At 39.6% G+C, this 20,982-nt stretch overlaps 1 protein-coding gene across 1 annotated transcript; it reads left to right on the top strand.

Annotated features, from left to right (window-relative positions):
• The first annotated feature begins 2,794 nt into the window (after nucleotides 1-2,794).
• On the top strand, nucleotides 2,795-19,368 carry tbx5a (T-box transcription factor 5a). The gene is made up of 9 exons (XM_077542349.1): nucleotides 2,795-2,885; nucleotides 3,203-3,364; nucleotides 3,751-3,845; nucleotides 4,278-4,397; nucleotides 4,935-5,082; nucleotides 13,800-13,952; nucleotides 15,497-15,588; nucleotides 17,380-17,612; nucleotides 18,167-19,368. The coding sequence occupies exons 2-9, from the start codon at nucleotides 3,218-3,220 to the stop codon at nucleotides 18,769-18,771; spliced, it is 1,593 nt and encodes a 530-aa protein (XP_077398475.1). The 5' UTR covers nucleotides 2,795-2,885; nucleotides 3,203-3,217; the 3' UTR covers nucleotides 18,772-19,368.
• The last annotated feature ends 1,614 nt before the right edge of the window (nucleotides 19,369-20,982 follow it).

The raw sequence follows: 20,982 nt of genomic DNA, 5'->3' as shown, positions 1-20,982 counted from the left end.
GCACGTGACAACACCGCCGCCAATTAAAACCAACCCGACCCACAAATGATTGAACGTCGCTAAATTGATGCTAATAATGACTGTATTCCGTCACCTGCCCTGACACCTTGTTTCTGCCTCCCTTCCTTCCATATTGGCTCGCGTGTGTTGATATTTTTGCAGGGCCAAAAAAGTTCCTTCAGTTTTTGGAGCGGAGCTGCCTGCAGACGCACGTCAAGAGCGCATCTTAAGGAGGTAAGCGTATAAAAAGCAAGCGCATGTACGCCCAGTGCGCGTGCGCGCGTTGTGTTGAAAAGAGGGAAAGACAATTTTGTAGCACATTTGCTGGCACAATGTTGCGGTTGCAAATCAGCATGCAGCACCTGTTGGCGAATTTCTCGCGGGGTGCGTTGAATTTGTCAATTTGGGTTCGAACGCTCATTTTTAACCTCAAAGTGTGCATGACAAAATGTGAATTGATATCAAATGCATTTTTTTTATGCAAGATAACAATGGTAAATGCGTTCGGTCGGTGGCGCCAAGATTTTATTTTTTTTAAGATGAGAAATGTGCGATTAATTAAAGATGCACGGTCACGTGTCACGTGACGAATAACTTCACTAATATTTTAGCTAAGGATTTCATTTGTAGTAGAGGTGTGAGATTTCTTCTTTTTTTAAAGTCTATCTAAAACAAACGATTGTCATTATTATGATTATAGGGTATTAATGTGCGCTATTAAGTCGATGTGTTTATAGAATGACTGCATTGACGTCATCTTTAAGACGCGTTGAAATTTACATATGTGTTCGCTGCAGTTTATTGTGATTTTTTTTAATTTATTAATTAGGCTTATAGTATCATTATTTTTATTTCCTTATTTTTTTACCTTTTAAAAAAAAAATCAACCATTAACTGTTGCAGCAACAGGCTTTAATATAACGGGTCTGTTTTGTTTTTGTCGGTTGTTGCTAAAAGATCACGTTTGGGTCTACCAAACCCATACAGGAAATAAGAAAATGTACAATTTGCGTGCATTCAAATGTCTCATACATTTAACTTAATGATGTTGACCGTGCACTAAATGGCCTGTTGAGAACAAATCGGAACAATCTGAATAGCAGCATATAAAATGTATCCTTTTAAGTTTTAATTAAAATCCTTTTTGCTACAAAAACTTGAAAAGCAACTAAATAAAAACAGTAAACAACGTAAAATAATTAGTACATAAGTGAAAAGCGTGCATCTACACAGCAACCTGCAAAATAAAGTGTTAAAAATGATATTACTTTAAATAACTATCTTTTCGTGTGTATTGAAACTAAATGTATAGCTTTAAAATTGTAGTCATTTGGGTGTTCTTTTTTCAGAATAAGGTTGTTTAAAAAAAAAACGTGATGTCACCATTTTGTTTAATGTGGAAGCAAGACACACACACACGCACACACACACACACACACACATTCAGGAGCCCTTCAACTGCACGCTGATGCGGTTTCCAGAATTAAAAGGCGACCAGAATTTAAATTTAGTGCCGTTGAACCAGATTACATTAAGAATATTGCAAATAAGTTTGTTTCCTTGGAGGGTAAAATAATTACAAATATAGGCCACATTAAAAGTTAAGCCACAATGTACAAAAAAACTAAAGAAATGTTTGTTGTTGTTTTTTTTTTTTAAATCCAATATGGCGCCAAATGGTGTGCAGTGACGGCCAAGCGTTCAAAATAATGTTATATTTGAGGGGGGGGGGGGGGGGTCATTGGACTGTACTTTGGTTTCCTTGTTGAAGTGTGCTGAAGTGTTAAATGAGATTATTGTCTATTTTAGGCAGCTGCATTAATTGTCAGGACGATTATTTGGCGCACTGCCTTTTTTTTTTGTTGTTGTTGTTAGTTTTGTGTGGAGGCCAGAAGCCACTACAAGTAAGCTTATCATAGCCATCATCCAATGTTTACTGTGGTGAGGTTTTTATTCGGGTGCAAATACATTTTGAGGTGGTGATGATTAATTGCCGCACTGCGTGTTACAGTAATTGAGGGAAATGTCTGTCTGTGATAAATCCCATTGTTCGTTACACATGTAGATTTTGAATGAGGAGGATCGTAATTGATTTTTTGCACTCCCATCAATTTTAACAGAGGCCACTATTTGAGAAAATACTTGTAACTGCCTATCTACCCGAAACGTAAGGTGTTTATTATGCCATATAGGTCAATTTTATATGAGCCTATCATTTGTGGTGGGGCATTTATTTTCTACAAAAGGTGCTCATTAGAGCATGATTACATTTTAAAAGAGTCGACTTATTGATTGTATCTATCTATCTCGCCCTCATAACCTAGCCAGACCCCCCCCCCTCCCTCTCTCCTTTTTTAACCCCTCCCCATCGATGTATGCAACTTCCGCTTCGCACGCTCGCCCATTGATGCTCATAGGTGGAGAGAGAGAGAGAGAGAGAGAGAGAGAGAGAGAGAGAGAGAGAGAGAGGTCGGGGAGGTCTAGAGAGAGGGAATAGAAAAGAAGGAGGTGGCCGACCCGCACCCAAGGGGACCGAAGCCCAACGCAGCCAATGCTCGACGCAAGCGGCCGCCGCGGCTCACTCGAACCCCGCCAGCCCTAAAAATGCAGCGCCAGCACTTCCGCCACTTCCAGCCGCCAGCGGGCAGCCCCTCGTAAGCGACGCCGAGCCGCGAAGCCCCCTCGCCGGACGCCAACCACGCCGGGAGCCGCTGACCGTCCGGAGCTCCGCATATCTTCGCGAACAAAAGAATACATGGAGATACCGAACCTCGGCTGGATTATTTGAACTTTTTTTTGTCTTTCTGGAGGAAGAAAAGACGAGTTTCTGAACCTTCGTCGTGTTTTTTTTTTTTCTTCCCACCCCTCTTGTCCTTTTGGTTGGGGTAAGATAAACTAGATCCGTTTTAGAGCGTCATCTTTGTGTTCCGTGGAAATAATCCGAATTTCGAATATTGCTATACAAATCTCTTCCAAAAAGTAAAAAAAAAAAAAAAACAGATCATATATGTGGAGCTAAAAGAGGTCAAACGTCCACTGCAGGGTCCCGTGGCAGTTGTCACGTGTGGACCGTTATGTGCTATACTTCAAAAACTACTTTTCAAACCTGTGCACCTTTCAAAAGTAAACACCTTAAGCGTTCTCCTGATTTGATGTCGTCTTTTTTTTTTTTATGTGTGTGTTTGGGGGGTGGTTCTTGCAGCCCTGAGAACCAGTCATGGCCGACCCAGAAGAGACTTTCGGCCTGCAAGCCTCTCCCGGTACTGGTTCCGATTCCAAGGAGGTTCCGAGCGAGACCAAAGCCGAGAAGCCCAACGGGACGTCCGGCAAGTCGCCGTCCTCGCAAACCACCTACATCCAGCAGGTCAGGAGGAGGAGGGCACGATATCACATTGTTAATTAGTTAATTTCAAAATGGGGGGGGGGGGGGGTTCAGGTCTGGGATAGAAATAAATGAAGATGGCAAAAAAAAAAAAAAAAGTACGTATTTTCGGCAAATAAAAACAGCAAATGGCTTTAGAATGTTGGAGTTACATGATCAGGCAATTTTATCACAACCATACAATAAATAAATAAAATAATAAATAAATAAATACAATCAGAGAAACTGATCATTTAAGTGAATTTCCTCTTTTTTTTTACACAAATAGGCTATTCCGCTTAAAGCAGTCTAAAAAAAATCAAAAATGAACAGCAAAAAAATCAAAACACAAAACTTATATCGGCCTACTTCCTGTCTTATTTTTGCAGGGTATGGAGGGTATAAAAGTGTACCTGCACGAGCGGGAACTGTGGGTGAAGTTCCACGAGGTGGGCACCGAGATGATCATCACCAAAGCGGGCAGGTGAGGCCGTTTTATCGATTGTTTTTTTTTTTTTTTTTATCGGCGCGATACGGTGTGTCGTTCCTGCGGTTGCGGCCTCATACCGGAGTGCAACAAGTGTGCAACTATATACCGCCACGATAATACACGATCATCTATTTTTAATAGATATCTTTGTATTGGATATTAATGTGCAGGGGTGGCTAATATGAAATGGCCAATGCGTGATTATTACTCCCTTAAAAGTCACCCCAAAATATGAATATTAAACAGTACGTCGTTTTTACGCATGTGCTGTATTTGTGTCACTATTGTAAAACTTTAAAAGCAACTTACAGAATGTGAATAATGTCGATGATGATGACCCCCCCCCCCCTAAACACACACACACTCAAATCTTTAGGAATCTATATTGAAACTGATTTTTTTTTTTCTTCTGCCCCTTTCACGCAGGCGAATGTTCCCCAGCTTTAAAGTGAAAGTTACCGGCCTGAACCCCAAAACCAAATATATCCTACTGATGGATGTCGTGCCCGCAGATGATCATCGATACAAGTTTGCTGATAATAAATGGTTAGTGCAGTTTTGTTTTTTTTTATGTTAAAAAAGTGCAAATGCTATGTTATGGGGGGGGGGGGGGGGGGTCACACAGACAATTATTTGTTATTCCATTTATACACACAAGTCATATTTTTTTTAAATAATAATAACAATAATAATGATAATAATATTTTTTTAACCGTGTATTTTGTTTAGGATTTATTGGTTGGTTTTACTTGCTAAACTTTCGTCGTGTAAATTTAAAAAAAAAAAAAAAAAAAAAACGGAAAGAGACCGCATGTCAATAATGTGGCTAAAACACGATCAAAATTATTATTCTTTCTATTATTATTATTATTATAATTATTATTATCTAGATCTAGCAATCGTGTTGCCACACTAAAAAAGTTATTGTTTTATCTCTTTGCAAAATATGACGTCACTTGCCTGTTTTGCTCTTGCACGCTAAAAACAACATTTATGTCTGTTATTAAAGCCTGTAAATATCTATCTATATATATATATATAATAAAAAAAAATTGTAACTCGATGTATGGTCCCGCGCAACAGGTCGGTGACCGGGAAGGCCGAGCCGGCCATGCCCGGGAGGTTGTACGTGCATCCGGACTCTCCGGCCACGGGGGCCCACTGGATGCGGCAGCTGGTCTCGTTCCAGAAGCTCAAGTTGACCAACAACCACCTGGACCCGTTCGGACACGTAGGTGCCTATAGGCCTGTCTTCCTAAATATCTCAAAAGAACCTTTTTGAAATGCTGATGAAGTTCTTTGTTTATAAAATGGGAGTTTATGATATTCCAGATTGAGGAACGGGTTTTGCGCGCACGTTTGCACGTGATGGCGCATGAAGTTTAGTAGCACAGGTTCCACAATTGGCCCAATTTGTTCTCAGAAGAAACGTCATTGTGTATAAAGTAAGAGAATAAAAATGGTCTTATAGTGCGAATTTAAAAATCGAACTAAAGCTTTCCGCTACCAAAGCAATGCGATTAATGCAATGCTAAATTAAAAAGTTTTTTTTTTTTTTTTGGGGGGGGGGGGGGGGGGCATGGCGATATGATGCTACAGTTGATATAAAATATTGCACATGTAAAGTTCCATGCATTTAGTAGCTATATATTTTTAAATCTTTTAATACATCAATTATTTATTTATTTTTGTTCTTGGCTGTTTTTTCCATCGTAAATGATATTAAATATTTAACTTGCTGTCCTTACATCTTTAATATTTTCCTTTCTCACAAAAAAAAAATAAAATAAATCCCCCCCATAAGACTTTAATTTGAAATATATATAAAATGTTATACAGAATTGATTGGACTTTCTATTGCCTACTTGGAAAAAAACTATAAAAGCACACAAGAACTTCCTTCTATGCTATAAAAAAAAATAAATCACACAGACACACACAAACTGTATTTTTCTCTGGTAAAACAGTAATTTGAGTTGCAACAATTTAAAATGTATAAATGATTTAGTTTTACATTTATGGCAACAATGTAAATTAGGAAGTTGCTTCAAAAACAATTTGCAGACCCCCCAAACACCCCCCCCCCCACACACACACACTTTATGACGAGGTGGACAATACAATTCCGTCAACTCTCATTCCTTTGTTGTTAAATTTTCACAAGAGTAAAACTTCCCCAAAAAATTGTTCAAATGCCCAACTTCAAATTTAACCGGATTATTAATCTGTTAATCTGTTGTAATTTAGATGTGTTTTTTTTTTTTTTTTTACAGTAGTGTGAACAAATCTGCACACCGAATAGTCATGCTGGATGAACTTTTAAACAGAACTTCTTGTGCCCTGACTCGCATTCTCAACATAAAAGTTGACGTCATTTCTGTATTACTGTACACGCGTTTCATGTTAAACTAATTGAGGAAACTCTCGTGCACCAAATGTTGGCCCTTAATGGCAGGCCACGTGCATGCATTACAAAGAGGAAACTTTTTTTTTTCTTTTTTTTTTTTTACTTAAGTGGGCCTGTTAGCCATTTCCTAAAAAACTCATTATTTCACACTAACTAACCCGCCCCTAAACATCTGCAACACACACACACACACACACTCCATCAATGTGTCTCCACGTTAATAAGAAACTTGTTGGCTGCAGTTTTCCATCCAACCTTGATGTTTTCTACAAACTATTAGCTCGCAGTCATTAAAGTAACGAGGGAGCTTTAAAGTTGCGTGCTTTCTATTTAGCCAATCAAACAACTTTAATCAGCCAGTGCTGCTGATTCGATTTGAGGATGAGTCAAAAACTTAAAAATGCGATTATCTCGTGCAGATTTTGTTGCAAAGACTTTCAAAGGCATCGCGAGAGAGAACCTACCACTAGTTGCATGCAAAATTAAATTGAATTTATATTTTCACGTATAGGGCTCATAATTATCATTATTATTGTTATTATTATTATTATTTACTTGTCAAATACAGTATATGACATTTTTCCAAACTTTTTTAAATTTACCTTAAGTGTAGTATTTTTTAATTGAATCCCTTTTTCATGACGTATTTATTAAATATTTTTGAGACAAATACTGACAAATTGGGGGGGAAACATTAAGACATTAAACAGCCAATGAATGAAGTAAAAACTAAATTGTACAATATTTCAAATATGCAATACAGTCAAATATATTAGATTGAAGTTTTTAAACATTTATTTGAATATATTTTTTAGTACATAGTGTGACTGTTTAAAAGCTGCATAATGTTACAGTGGCTAACATAATTAGCTAGCGATGAAATCTGCCAATCAAAATTTACATTTGGGCCATTAATATACTTTTTTACAAATAAAACCTCTGTCTTGTTTTTTGAGTAACACTTGGGCCTACTGTACACTCTAAAAACAGTTGGGTCAAAAATAACCCAATCATGGATTTAAAATGGACCGATCCACTTTATAGGCCAAATTGACCCAACTTTGAGTCAAGAAATGAGTCTCTCTAAATATTGATCAGATCCTTTACTTGCGTCAAAAAAATTGGGCTATTTTGTTTAAAACAACCCAGAAAGTTGGGTCAATTTGACCCAAGTAGAGAATCGGTCCATTTTTGACCCATAGTTGGGTTATTTTTGACCCAACTGTTTTTAGTGCGTACTACTGTATTTTAATATGGAGGCATATTTTTTTTTTTGGGGGGGGGGGGGGGGGGTACTAAAAAAATGTGCAGCACTATAATAGACATTCCTTACACAAGTGAGCTGCCACACATCCAAGTCACACCTAGTTAGGCCAGGAGGGCCCAGCTGGCCCAATGAAACCTGAGCTGGGATGGAATGTGAACGTGTAGTAAATTTTTGGTTGGGAGTGCAGTTTTTTTTTTTTTTTCTTGATTAGTTGCAGTGTATGCAATGCATGCTAGCAGGCCTGTCGTCTTTTTGGTGATTCATAAATGACACTGCATGGTGGCCTGCCAGAAATCTGCATGTGTTGGTGCAGCTGGATGGAATGAGTTGTGGAGTACAGTGGGGAGATGCCCGGGTCCCAATTAGGATGAGCCACGGGTGAGAATTGCAACGGGCGAGCGGCACCGTGCGCAGGAGCTCAGTTGCGGATTATTTGGAAAGCCTCAAGGAAACAGTGAAGCTTAAAGTCTTAAGACAATGAGTCGCGCAAGTGCTGAAGTGCAAGGAGAAAGATTTGATCGCTTGGGTGCAAAGCCAGGGGGAACAAATGATATGTTTGGGCATGCAGAGTATTCATACGGAAATATAGACACTTTTATGAATTATTAATGTCATCCCCCCCTCATAACTCACCTTTTCGTAAATAAATAAATAAATAAATAAATATGTGTATGTTCATCAGTTATCTTAATTTTCATCCAAATACACAATATTTCACTATAGACAAGCTGATGAAAAACTACTTTCAGAAAAGTTGAAAAACTTTTTAAACGTGTCTCCATGAAATGATAAACATAATCCCTATACATATACAGTGGTCATTAAAAGTATTTATTTTTTTATTTTTTTTAAGTTAATTTAAAAAAAAGTCTACACACCCGCTTTCAAATGCCAGGATGCTGTGATATAAAAGAGACAAGTGCTATGAGATATTACTACATTTTTATAGAGTCGATTATTATAAAATACATTTTTAAAAATTTATTATTTTCTGTAAGAAAATATTAATATTAAGAAAAAATTAATTTGTATAAGAAACAAGAACAAGAAAACCTTTACGCCACCCGACTCTCAGCCGCGACTATCAATAGCATCTTTTGTTTTGCTTAACATTGTATCCTTATTAACATTAAATTAAAAAAATAATATTGATCAACAAGATCAAAATAACTTTATTAACAATGTTTTTTTTTTAGTCTGTAACAATAATTTTTTTTGAAGTGCATCAATTCGCCTGAAAAATAAATAAATGAGCACGCCACTGCCATCTACTGTAGTGGATGCGCAATTACACTTATTTCTAGTACGGCAAAAACCTTACACCAGATGGGAATAGATCGCATCACAGATCTTCATTCGGGATAATTTCAGTCTACATGTAAATGCGGCTAAAAATCCATCATTTCCAAATTTAGCACCCGTTAATGTCACCTTTAACATCGAGCACTCAATTAAAAAAAAAAAAAAAGGATATCTTTCACATTGAAATGTATGTAAAATGGGACATCACATAGTGGCCACTATTTAAAGTGCCTCTGATTAACCTTGAATAGAGTTAAGATGTTCTAGTAGGCTTTTCAATCCAAGTTTTGAAATGAATTACTTTGGTCTCAATGTTTTACATCACATTAACCTTGCATTCAAACAGTGGTATGTGATTTCTTAAAAAATAAACTGTGATCATGCGGTTGCACAAGTGTGCACACCCTCCTAAGAGCCGATCACATTCTAACCCATGTTAAACGGGAGTTTGAACATTTAAGTTCAGCCGTTCGTCACAAAAAAAAAGCATTTTAAACAGGGGTGTGTAGACTTTTAATACCTACTCCGCATGTATATTTGCGTTCCTCTTTTCAAACGGTTGTGAATCTGTGAAGTTGTCTTCCGCCCTCGTCTCCCCATTTTTGGACCACGTTAGAGACGTCGTATAGGATTTGTCGGCCTTTGACTGTGTTTATATTTGAGTGGCAGCGCACAAAGCGCACAAAGCGCACAAAGCGCACAAAGCGCAATAGCGACGGCGGCCCTGCCAAACCTTTCTAATCCCGGGGCCGACTGGGAGGGAGAGAATTGTCTGATGTGGTCGGGACTTGAAAGCGAGAAGGGCCAAAAGTGATCCCTGGCTATCATTAACTATTATCATGGCGAGGCAGGGAAGAAGGAGGGGGGCAGGGGGGGGGCAGGGCTGGCTCGGGTTGGAGCCCCACTGGGTGGTCCGGTGGAAACACCCCTACCTCCAGATCCATGCGGGCTGGACAGTGGGAAGCCGCAGCTAGCCTTGTTATTTCCCGGGGTGAAATGTGCATTTAAGGGGGCGACGTTTTTAGCTTCTCGTTAGTGGGATGGCGGACATTGATTGGGATGTTCCTTCTGATGTGTGCACACCTTGGCCACCAGGGGCAGTATAACACACACGTACTGTATAATACGCGTACATTTGAAACTAACGAAGAGTGAAGACCGTCACAAATAAGTTGCAATAATAATAGTTTTTTGACTAGACTATACTACAACTATACTAGTAGTGTAAAAAAAAAAAAAAATCTCCACTACTGTATGAGGTTTCTACACACTAATACAACATCTTTGGCATACTAGTAGGGTGCTGTAGTCTATATTTTGAATTGTTGCTGTACAGTGAAAAGAGCGCATGTCCAGATTTTGTGATTTTTTTTTCTTGATTAGCTTGCAGTAAGTGGAGATTCATACACGTTTTTTTTTTCTTCCATTGGACGGCAAAATTTCCAATTTTCCATGTGCTTGATTCATTTAATATAATCATTTTGTGTGTATATATATATATATATATATATACAGTATATATATATATATATATATATATATATATATATATATATATATATATATATATATAGTGCAAGCCTTTTTTTTTTTCTTTTTTTAATTAATTCTGTGTTTTATTTATTTATTTTCACTTTTGTTTACAAACTATATGGCTTGAAATTTAATGGGGTAAAATTTTTTTTTTTAAAGTAATTCTGTGTTTTATTTATTTATTTTCACTTTTGTTTACAAACTATATGGCTTGAAATTTAATGGGGTAATTTTTTTTTTAAAGTAATTCTGTGCTTTATTTATTTATTTTCACTTTTGTTTACAAACTATATGGCTTGAAATTTAATGGGGTAAAAATTTTTTTTTAAAGTAATTCTGTGTTTTATTTATTTATTTTCACTTTTGTTTACAAACTATATGGCTTGAAATTTAATGGGGTAATTTTTTTTTTTTAAGTAATTCTGTGCTTTATTTATTTATTTTCACTTTTGTTTACAAACTATATGGCTTGAAATTTAATGGGGTAATGCATTTAATTAAAAATTCTAAATTAAATTTTGCATAAATGCAGTGGACGCTTACATAATGATGGTTCACCTATTTATGGATTTAAAAAAATATAATGTAACATACATATATTTTTTTTTGGGGGGGGGGGGAGGGTTAACCCCAAACAACAACGCTTTTTGGCAGTATATTCCGACTTATACAAAAACATTTGAGCCCTGAGCAACCGTGATGTCATTTTTTTTCGAGACAATCCTCCAACAAATACGACCGCATAGGTCGTTTTGAAAAGGTGCCAAATTACGACCGAGTGGTACGGGTTTTTAGTTTAGCTCCTCTAGCGGCCATGTTAAACAAATAGCGTCTTTTTAAGACTTGCAGACCGACTGCTGTTTAGTGGCCAGGGTCACTCATCGCTCTCATGCAGGCGGCATGCAGGGCGCCGATGCAAAAAAAAAGTCCAGTACGCTTTCAGGCCTTTGCCAAAAGCTACTGCAGCATGAAATGCGATCAAGTTCAACTGGAAACTAATAACGGAGCGCTATTGTATCCTTCTATGGCCCTGCCGCTTCACCCGGCCCCCAACGAGAACCTTGTGGGGGCATGCCGGAGGTCAGTGTGGCAGTGAAAGGCAGGTACAAAAACAACCCTCCAGATAACAGATAGCCCGGAATACCAAAGGTGGGAGGGGGGAGGGGGACAAAAAAAGTGAAGAATGGGGGCGGGGGGAGCTCGTCGTTATATTTGAATCTTGACATTTGTTTTAGCAAATCAAACAGCATGCGGACTTTATGTGCCACATTTTAACTAGTGACGCCACAGAAGGAAGTTCAAGTTCAAGCTGATTGGAGGCCGAAGCGCACGCACGCACGCACGCTCGCACGCACGCACGCTCGCAGGCCCTCTGCTAGTCGTCACTTAGCACGTTCGCTTGCGAAAGAGAGAGAAGCGACATGCTTGCGGGAATCACTTTGGAGTTACATAAGGAAAGTTTTAGAGCGGGTTTGGCAGAAAGGAGACCGATCGGAAGGTTCAAATGAGTTCAAAAATAACATGTGCTCCAAATCACGCATGTCGTTTTCTTGTTTGCCAAAAGGGTCGTATCTGCGTTTGTTTGTTTGTGTGCACGAGCGCATGTAAACAGCGAATCTGGATTCAATCCGGTGTGCATCGGAAAGCATTGGTGTGAACACATTAAGCATCGAAAGGGCTTAATTGTGAGACGCTCACAAAACAGGAAATGTTTGCCGACTCATATCACAGATCATCAGAGAAAATTGAGAAAAGAACCAGACTCAATTCGGTTTTCGTCTGAAGGTTCAGTGTAAACGCATGGCATTTTCTTTCACAAAACCGAAATGGATTGTTTTCATACATCCATTTTCTAACACGGACGGATTGCAAAATATTGAGAACAGACTTGGATTCAATTCGGTTTCTATGTCAAGATTCAGTGTGAACGCATAAGATATCAAAACCGCTTGTTTTTGTGACGCAATACTATAAACTTTTGCTCATTCATATCCATTTTCTACCGCGGGCAGAATGCAAAACATTAAAAAGAGATTTGGATTCAATTCGGTTTTGATCTCAAGATTCAATATAAATACATTAGATATTCAAACCACTTTTATTTTGTGATAATTGTAATACTGGAAACGTTGGTTCATGCCTATCCATTTTCTAACATGGACTGATCGGAAAAAAATTGAGAACAGATTCGGATTCAATTCATTTTCCATCTCAAGATCCAGTGTGAACTGGTGACTTTAAAACTAAGGTCTGGTCATTAAGGACTTCTTGAGGCTGAAGGTCATTTCATATTTCGCAGGATAAAATTGTGATAACTGATTAATTGAGCGATTAATTAAAAAAAAAGATTTTGTTTTGGTCTCTTAATGCATACAACAACAAAGATATGAACTGCAGGCAGGACATTTGACAGTTTTACAATACAGTACTTTGTCATTTAGTATTTGTTTTAACTTCACAACAGAGAGAAAAATGGGCAAAATGTCTATTAAAAAAATAGTTGTTTTAATCTTTGTCTTATTTTTGGTTAAGTGTCTGTGTGTGTGTGTGGGCGGGGGGGGGGGGGGGGGGGGGGGTTGCAGAGGACACCATTCATGCTAGGACCGCCCCTGCAACAACAGCTTTTGATTACATTTGATCTCAAGTGATGAAAAACATTAAACATTAAAAATAGGTTAGCTTTTTCCTCAAAACATGAGGAGAAATAATCAATTATTTGGTCACGGTTTTGAATCTGGAGCCAAATCATTTTTTTTCTAAAATGAGAAAACTGTTGCAACTGTTCAAAAATCTAAATCAAAATAAAAAAATCTAATTATTTGGAATATATAATCTGGATTAGATTTTTTTTTTTGTATTATCGTTTAATCCCCCCCCCCCCCAAAAAAAATTTTTTGACTTTACTTTGGTCTTCAGCTTTAGTATATGTCAAAATATGCATTTATGAGGATTATTAATGTGCATCCAAATATTGTGATTATAATTTAAAACAAAGTTGTGATTAAATTTGGATTCATTTTGGTTTCAATTGTCTGTATTAAACATCTATAATCCGAATCCAGAGCCTTTCTCTATTGCATTTTAAACTAAATTGTGATAGTAACTTAGAGTCTGAATTGGTTGCGGATTTCAGTTTGAATTTAGCACTTCATCAAAAATCTTAATTAAAAAAAAAAAATCCTGCATGTGTGTAATTTATCTTTGACCCGCTGAATCAACTCACAACTTGTGGCACTGATCCATATTGGGTCAGGCTGGATGGAGCTCTGCTCTGCTTTTTTTCCCCCATAGGCCTACATTAAGGCTGTATTATGAAATCACCTAAATATTATATGTGACGATAGCGATCCGACTAACGCAAGATGAAAATGTTTGCAAAACGTGTCCCATATCTTATCAGGATTTCTCTTTTGCTCTATTGGTTTGTTTTTTTTGCCAGATCATCCTGAACTCGATGCACAAGTACCAGCCCAGGATCCACATCGTCAAGGCGGATGAGAACAACGGCTTCGGCTCCAAGAACACGGCCTTCTGCACGCACGTCTTCCCCGAGACGGCCTTCATCGCCGTCACGTCCTACCAGAACCACAAGGTCACATTTGCGCGCTTGTCGCTATTTAAAAAAAAAAAAAAAAAATTTAAGTTCGCTGAATTTGTGCGACTTTATTGCGCGGGGAAGAAAAAAACAGCGCTTTTTTTTGTTCGGTTTAATTAATCATTTCATTCGGTGAATTAATACCAACAAGAAGGAAAATAACGATTATGTAGGACACATAATGAAAATTAGAGTTGTTTGTTCGATTAGTTTCCTTTTTTCTTCGACAGAAATGAGAAAAAACCCGTCATTTAAGAGATAATAATAATAATAATAACAATTAATAGGTTACAATTAATATAATAATAATTTACAAGAGTTATTTGATATAGCCCGTGATAAATTGGAGCTAAATGAGAAATCAGTCAAGAGACTAATTGGTACAACTAACAACTAGGTTAATAAAAACATCAGGCAACAAAACAAACAATAAACGTTATTGATATTACAGTAACAAACAAACAAACACTTCCCCCCAACCTTCGCCTATTAATAAAACTAAGTATTTTATTTTTATTTTTTAAGATAATTTTTTTGTATTTTGTTCGTTTTGAAATGCTGAAATTCTTCAGTTGTAATAAAATGCGTGCAGCAGAAGAACACGGCTAATAATTGTAACTTTATATGTTTATTTTAAGTATTTGAATGAATAGTCGTTGCTCTTTCGGGTAAATAAGCAAAACATTTGAAATGGACTCTCGCGTGCTGTTCGTTGATTTCATGTTGCTCTGCGTGCAGTTTATTTGTTTGTCCTGCCCAAATACGAGCAAGAAAGACGACATATGTGTAAACAGCGTCTGTTTAAGATCGTTTAAACACGTGGGCGTCGATGTATTTATGTAGTTTGGGGGGAGACTTGGGGGCGAGAGTGAGGGTGGGGGGGTGGGGGGGGGCGTACAGCAGAGCAGAGCAGATTTGTGGCTAGTAATGTCTCAGCAACCAATCAGCAGCCTCCTTACTTCTGGGAACAGGAAGCTGCGTTCTGTAGAAAGCATTCATTATTTTCCAACATGTTCTTGGTGGGGGCTCACATCGTTACCCCCAGGGCTAATTATTTGAGCTTTCCAGACCCCCCCCACCCCCACCCCCGCCCCCGCCCAAACAAAAAGGCACGCATTCTGAAATGCAGGCTCTTGAGCACAACTGTCTAATAATCCAACATCTGCCATAGCACTAATAGTAATTGCAATGTGCTACAGGCCGCCATGTGTCAGCTTCACCTGCTAATGAAGAGAGAGAGAGAGAGAGAGAGAGAGAGAGAGAGAGAGAGGGAGGGAGGGAGAGAGAGAGAGAGAGAGAATCTAATTGGATTTAGATTGTGTTAAGCGAAACTTGCAGCAAGGTTTATGTTGGTAGCCATCTGAACTCTCAAATTTGCCTCAATTTTGGAAATGATTCCTACCAGTTTGATTTGATCATGTGATATGATATTTATTGAGTAATCAATTATTATTCCCCCCCCAAAATTCCAAAAGGGATTTTAGAGTACCGGTAAGCAGAATTTGTGGCGTCGTACTGAGTTGTTTGCTTATTTTCTTCAGATAACGCAACTTAAGATTGAGAACAACCCGTTTGCTAAAGGCTTTCGTGGAAGTGATGACATGGAACTGCACCGGATGTCCAGAATGCAAAGGTACGAGGGCTTTGGTTTTGCACAAAAGACACAATATGAAGTACATTTGCACCTTCCGAGAGAGAGAGAGAGAGAGAGAGAGAGAAACTCACTCTATCTAAAAACAGATAGGTCAAAAATGACTCAATTTGAGTTCATAGCTAGTCCATTTAGCTTGATGCTAGCAAACAATGCAAAATGCCATTTAATTGCTAATGAGCGGCATCGTTTTGCGGCTAATTTGCGAATAGGTCGTCAATCTTTTTGAAACAGAGGAGACACTTCTTAAGTATTGATTAATGTAAAGAGATACCAGTTTGATATGCATTTGTAAAGTAAAAAAAAGAAAGAAAAAAAGTTCAAATTATTTGGGGGTAAAACATTTATCCACAAATACGTTTGCCATGCGCTACAATGCCGACCTTTGACCTGTACTATTTTTTTTTAGTCACATTACTATTATTAATAGTCAACTAAGTTCATTAAGTCACAAGAGGCGATTTTTGATAGTTTGGGTGTACCTAATGGCCGACATCCTACATGAGGCCCGTTGCGAGTGTTAAGCAGCCATGACGTTAGTGTCGCGAGCCTGACCTACGGCGACGTCTTCCGTCCGTCCGCGCGCGTGCACGCACACACACGGTCCATATCATTTCCTTTTCAGAACATACGTCAGCATGCACATACTGTACGTATTACTTGGCCCACATGAGAGATGGAGAGAGTGCAAGACACTTTTTCAAAGGACAAAATCTGGTTTTGAAACTTTGGGGGGCGGGGGTGGGGTTGGGGTTGGGGGGGGCACATAAAATACAACTTTGGCTCGCTGTCCTTCCCGTAACAATTATTGGGAGCCACAAGAATAAAAGTTCGACATTCGTAGTCAAAGAAAAGGATGGCGTGACTTCAGAGGATGAATTTCAATACCTTTTCAAGTACAGTAGTTGCACTGAAATGCATGGAAACATCATTTATGTGTTTCTAAAAAAAAATAATTGGAATGTGCTTCATAAAAAAAAAAGTAGTATAATACTTGATAAAACCATACAATAACCTAGCCTAAAGAATAAAACGGTTTGGGCAGCATGATTTCGTGCTTCAATGCCCGTTGACATTGTGCTGCTCCTCCTGGTGTGTGCGCCTTTGCCAGCAGGGGGCATTATCGTGCCTCTAAAAATACATACACGGTTAAAAAACTGTTGCTTCTAAGATGAGTAAAATGCAGTAATAGGATTTTGCTGTATGAATTTGCACTCACATCGCCATTGTTTGAACGGTTAAACCGCACATGGCGTGGCGTTGATGCTAGTTGCAATAGCCTCTTTATGGCGTTTTACATTGTGTGCTAGCATTAAGCTAGCAGACTTCTGGGAGTGGCAATAAAGATCTTGAAGAGTTGTTTACTGCACTTCCATTTTTTTTATGGTTCGTATCTTGAAACGCTCACAAAGTGGAGGTACCGCTGTTATGTACAAAAAAAATATTTAAATCAAACAACCTAATTGCTAATGCTACTCGACAGACGAAAATGTTTGCCACGTTACAACTCCAAGGTTGGTCGTGTTCCAAACGACACCGTCAGTCTCCACTGATGGATGCTGAGCATTTGGACTGAATCGGAATGTCTGGCAGCCAGTGGACAAGATGATACTCACATACACTATGTAGCATAAAATGTGTATTCCTGAAAACACTTTTCCCCTGTATATTTTGCATTTTGCCATAATTGTAGATTTCTATACATATCGAAAAATATTTCACTAGTACCCTACCCACATCCTACATGTTTTTCCTTTCTGCGTGTATGCGTAGCACCAAGGATTACCCGGTGGTCCCCCGCAGCACGGTGCGCCAACGAGTGAGCTCCAGCCAAAGTCCGTTCAGTGGGGAAGTCCAAGGCCTGGCGACCCCAAGCGCCCTGAGCTCCCAGTACCCCCAGTGCGAGAACGGGGTGACGAGTACCTCGCAAGACCTGCTGCCCCAATCGGGCTCCTATCCTCTCCCCCACGAGCACGGCCAGGAGTACCACTGCATCAAGAGGAAAGGTGGGTCAACTACAACTGAAGTAGATGTACCTAATACCAGAGGTGGGCGTTCCATCAATATCGACAAGTTCCATCAATCCGTCAATGACGGATGCCCGTTTTGTTGACGATTGACGGGAAACTTGGAAAAATTGACGAACCAAGTATTAACAGAAGGAGATTTTCGTCCGTCAATGTAATCATCAACCCGTCAACAAATTCGTCAATCTGTCAATGACGGACGTCCCATTTTGTTGAACATTGAAAGATGCCCACTTTGAATGACGGAAACATTGATGGACGCTTATTTTGCCGGGCAATGGAAGAATGACGGCTTGACGGTTCGGGCTTGAAATATTGACGGACTGACGATGACGGAAGGGTGTCCCGACTGTTGACGATTGCTGAATGACGGACGTTCAAAATTCATTGACGTGCCCACCTCTGCCCAGTACCCTCATGAGAAGGATGTTATCTCGGCTAGTAGCGAATATCTTATGATTCCCGTTTATATCGAGTTATATCGCCCATGTCTCGAGGTCGTAACTTTTGGTGTTTTTTTTTTGTAATTCCAGCAGTAGCAGCAGCGGAGGACGACTGCCACTCGGGCGAGCACAGCTACAAAAAAGCCTACTTGGAGAGCTCGTCCAGCGAGGACGACCATTACTACAGGCCGGTGGGCTACGCGCAGAGCCTCGGCCTGGCCGCCGGGCCCTACCGCAGCGAGTCCAGCCAGCGCCAGGCCTGCATGTACGCCGGCGCCTCGCAGGGTGCCGAGCCTGTCCCCAGCTTGGAGGACATCAGCTGCAACACCTGGACGGGCGTGTCCCCTTACGGGAGCTGCTCGGTGGCCACCATGCAGCCCATGGAGCGACTGCCCTACCAGCACTTCTCGGCCCACTTCACCTCCGGTTCTTTGGTGTCAAGAATCGGCGGAGTGGGGAGCCATCCCTCGCCCCAGTTAGCCGACGGTCACCACGCCGCCATGTACCAGAGCTCGGTGACGCACCAGACTCTCGGTCGCCAGTGCAGCCCCGGCGCCGGGATCCAGTCGCCGACCGCCGGCCTGCAGGGCAACGAGTACCTCTACGCGCACGGCATACCGCGCACGCTATCGCCTCACCAGTATCACGCGGTTCATAGCGTTAGCATCATGCCAGAGTGGAACGACAACAGCTAGGGGAGCTTTTCAGGGTTATAGACGGCAAAATCTTTAGATACATTTATATTTATATTTTTATAGGATGTGCATTCAGAGACACCGAGGAGCAGAATCGCGGTTGCGTCCTCGGTACTTATAAGTAGCATGACCATGGGATGTGTGGCACTTGGAACGCGCACAAAGACTGCACACCGACAAAAAGACTCGACTCGAGAGAGAGAGAGAAAAAAGACTCGTGAGATTGGTGCCCGGTGGAAAGGTGCGTTGTTTGGATTAATGTCCCGATTTTGTGTCACGGACTTTCCCCTGCTGGTGTAGCATGAGCCCGGGTTCCCAAGTTACTGTAGCCACCAACAAGTTTCGGAAGAATACGACGGACTTGGTTCTGGCTCTCAAATGTTTGGATTGGGTTTTGGGCCATCGTTTGTTTACCTCTTGCAATCGTACATTTTCAATCGTCACAAGGAAGCTGGAGTCTATCGGAAGCTGGTATTGGCCGAGGGTCACCATGGACTGTTTTGTAGTCAATTACAAGGCAGGTAGAAAAACAATTCGCACCAACATTCAGTCATTCTTGGACTGTGCGAGAAGAGTGGGGAACTCATGAGGGTAGTTGTCAAAATGTCATCAAATACTTTAGTGCAGCGGTCCTCAACCCTGGTCCTCAAGGACCGGTATCCAGCCTGTTTTCCATGCCTCCCACAGCCAACACAGGTGATTCATATCATCAGCTAATCAGCAATCTCTGGAGAAGGCCGATAACGATCTCCACCTGTGTTGGCTGTGGGAGACATGGAAAACAGGCTGGATACCTGTCCCTGAGGATCAGGGTTGAGGACCACTGCTTTAGTGTATCAATCTAGATAGGAACCACATTTCAACCCAAATGTTGGGTTCTCCAGCCTACTAAACAGCCATGTTTACAGTATTATCAAACGTGAAAATGATTAAACATTCATTCCATAGAATTGCAACATTGAAATGAAAACAATAAATGTGAAAGCTTGTTTTAGAGGAATGTTTTCTCTTAAACACCCTGTAGAGTGAAAATAAAGGTCTTGTAAATTTGACACACCACAGAGAAGAGTGTCGTTAACAACCCTGCCAAATTTAATTGATAAAAAAAAAAAAATCACCATGTGTATAAAATTAGGCTTCAAAATGAAAAAAAAAATAGCAACTTACAGTCTCCAGTGGCTGGAATTTAGCCCACTGGGTTGCCTTTGGGCTTTCTACGCCGCGATGAGAGGCGCTGGCTACCAGCTAGCTCACAAGCTAGCTCACAAGCTAACAAGCTTCCAGGTTTCACTGGGCCAGCAGATGGGGAGGATGGGGGACTCAAGCCCAGACACCAAAAGTGCATCACTTAAGCCTCGCCCCCAAAAAATAAATAAAAACGAAAAAATGGTGACAAACAGTTTAGCGCTGTAGCTCCACAATTCAGTACGACATGGTTCTCGGTCTTTGCACGTATTTTTCGCAGCTATCTTCAAACATGTACGCTGTATTTATATATATATACAATTCTCAATTTACTTTACAGGGTATTTAAGCAATTAGGGCTCACATCATTAAGCTAAAGTTAAAAATGCTGTATTTTTCCAGTATTTAATTGTAATTTTTGTACTAATTGTACAAAAACGTTCAACCAAATCTTTATATTTACATGAAATTTGAAATGTTACTTTTCCCTTTTGGTGACATGAAATATGTTGTTATCTTTATTTTCGGATGCTCAATTTTGATCATTGTGTGGCTATGTTGAGACAATCACTGGTTTCAGAAAGAAAGAACTCCATGAAAACGTTGGTGTTTTATGTTAAATCTAGTCAAAGCTTGCATTCTGAAACTGGCACTTCTTTAACAATAGAATTCAAACAGACTCGTAACGTAGCAGCGGGACACCACAGGGAATGTAGTTTTATGAAACGTACTTGATGTGTGAAAAAAAAAAAAAAGCGTCAAAAGTTAGTGTTGCCACACATCCTCACATGTGGACGAAAAGTTATTTTTCATGCCTGTAGTTGATAGAATGTTATTTGTCAATAGTATTTATTTGTCACCCATGTAAATCATTATACCTGTCCGTGCATGTAGTAAAGATAGGTGGTTACGTTTTTTTTTTTATACCCGTTTAAAAACTTTTTTTTTTTTTAATTGATTTTGTATAGGATTTTCTAAACATACTCCTATAGAAAACTGGAGATTACTATACAGAGGTCAGTATGT

The sequence above is a fragment of the Vanacampus margaritifer genome, chromosome 14 (assembly GCF_051991255.1).
Source record: "Vanacampus margaritifer isolate UIUO_Vmar chromosome 14, RoL_Vmar_1.0, whole genome shotgun sequence".
In the NCBI taxonomy this organism is placed as follows: Eukaryota; Metazoa; Chordata; class Actinopteri; order Syngnathiformes; family Syngnathidae; genus Vanacampus; species Vanacampus margaritifer.
Note: the sequence above shows the minus strand (reverse complement) of the source record. Positions and strands in the feature narration are given on the sequence as shown.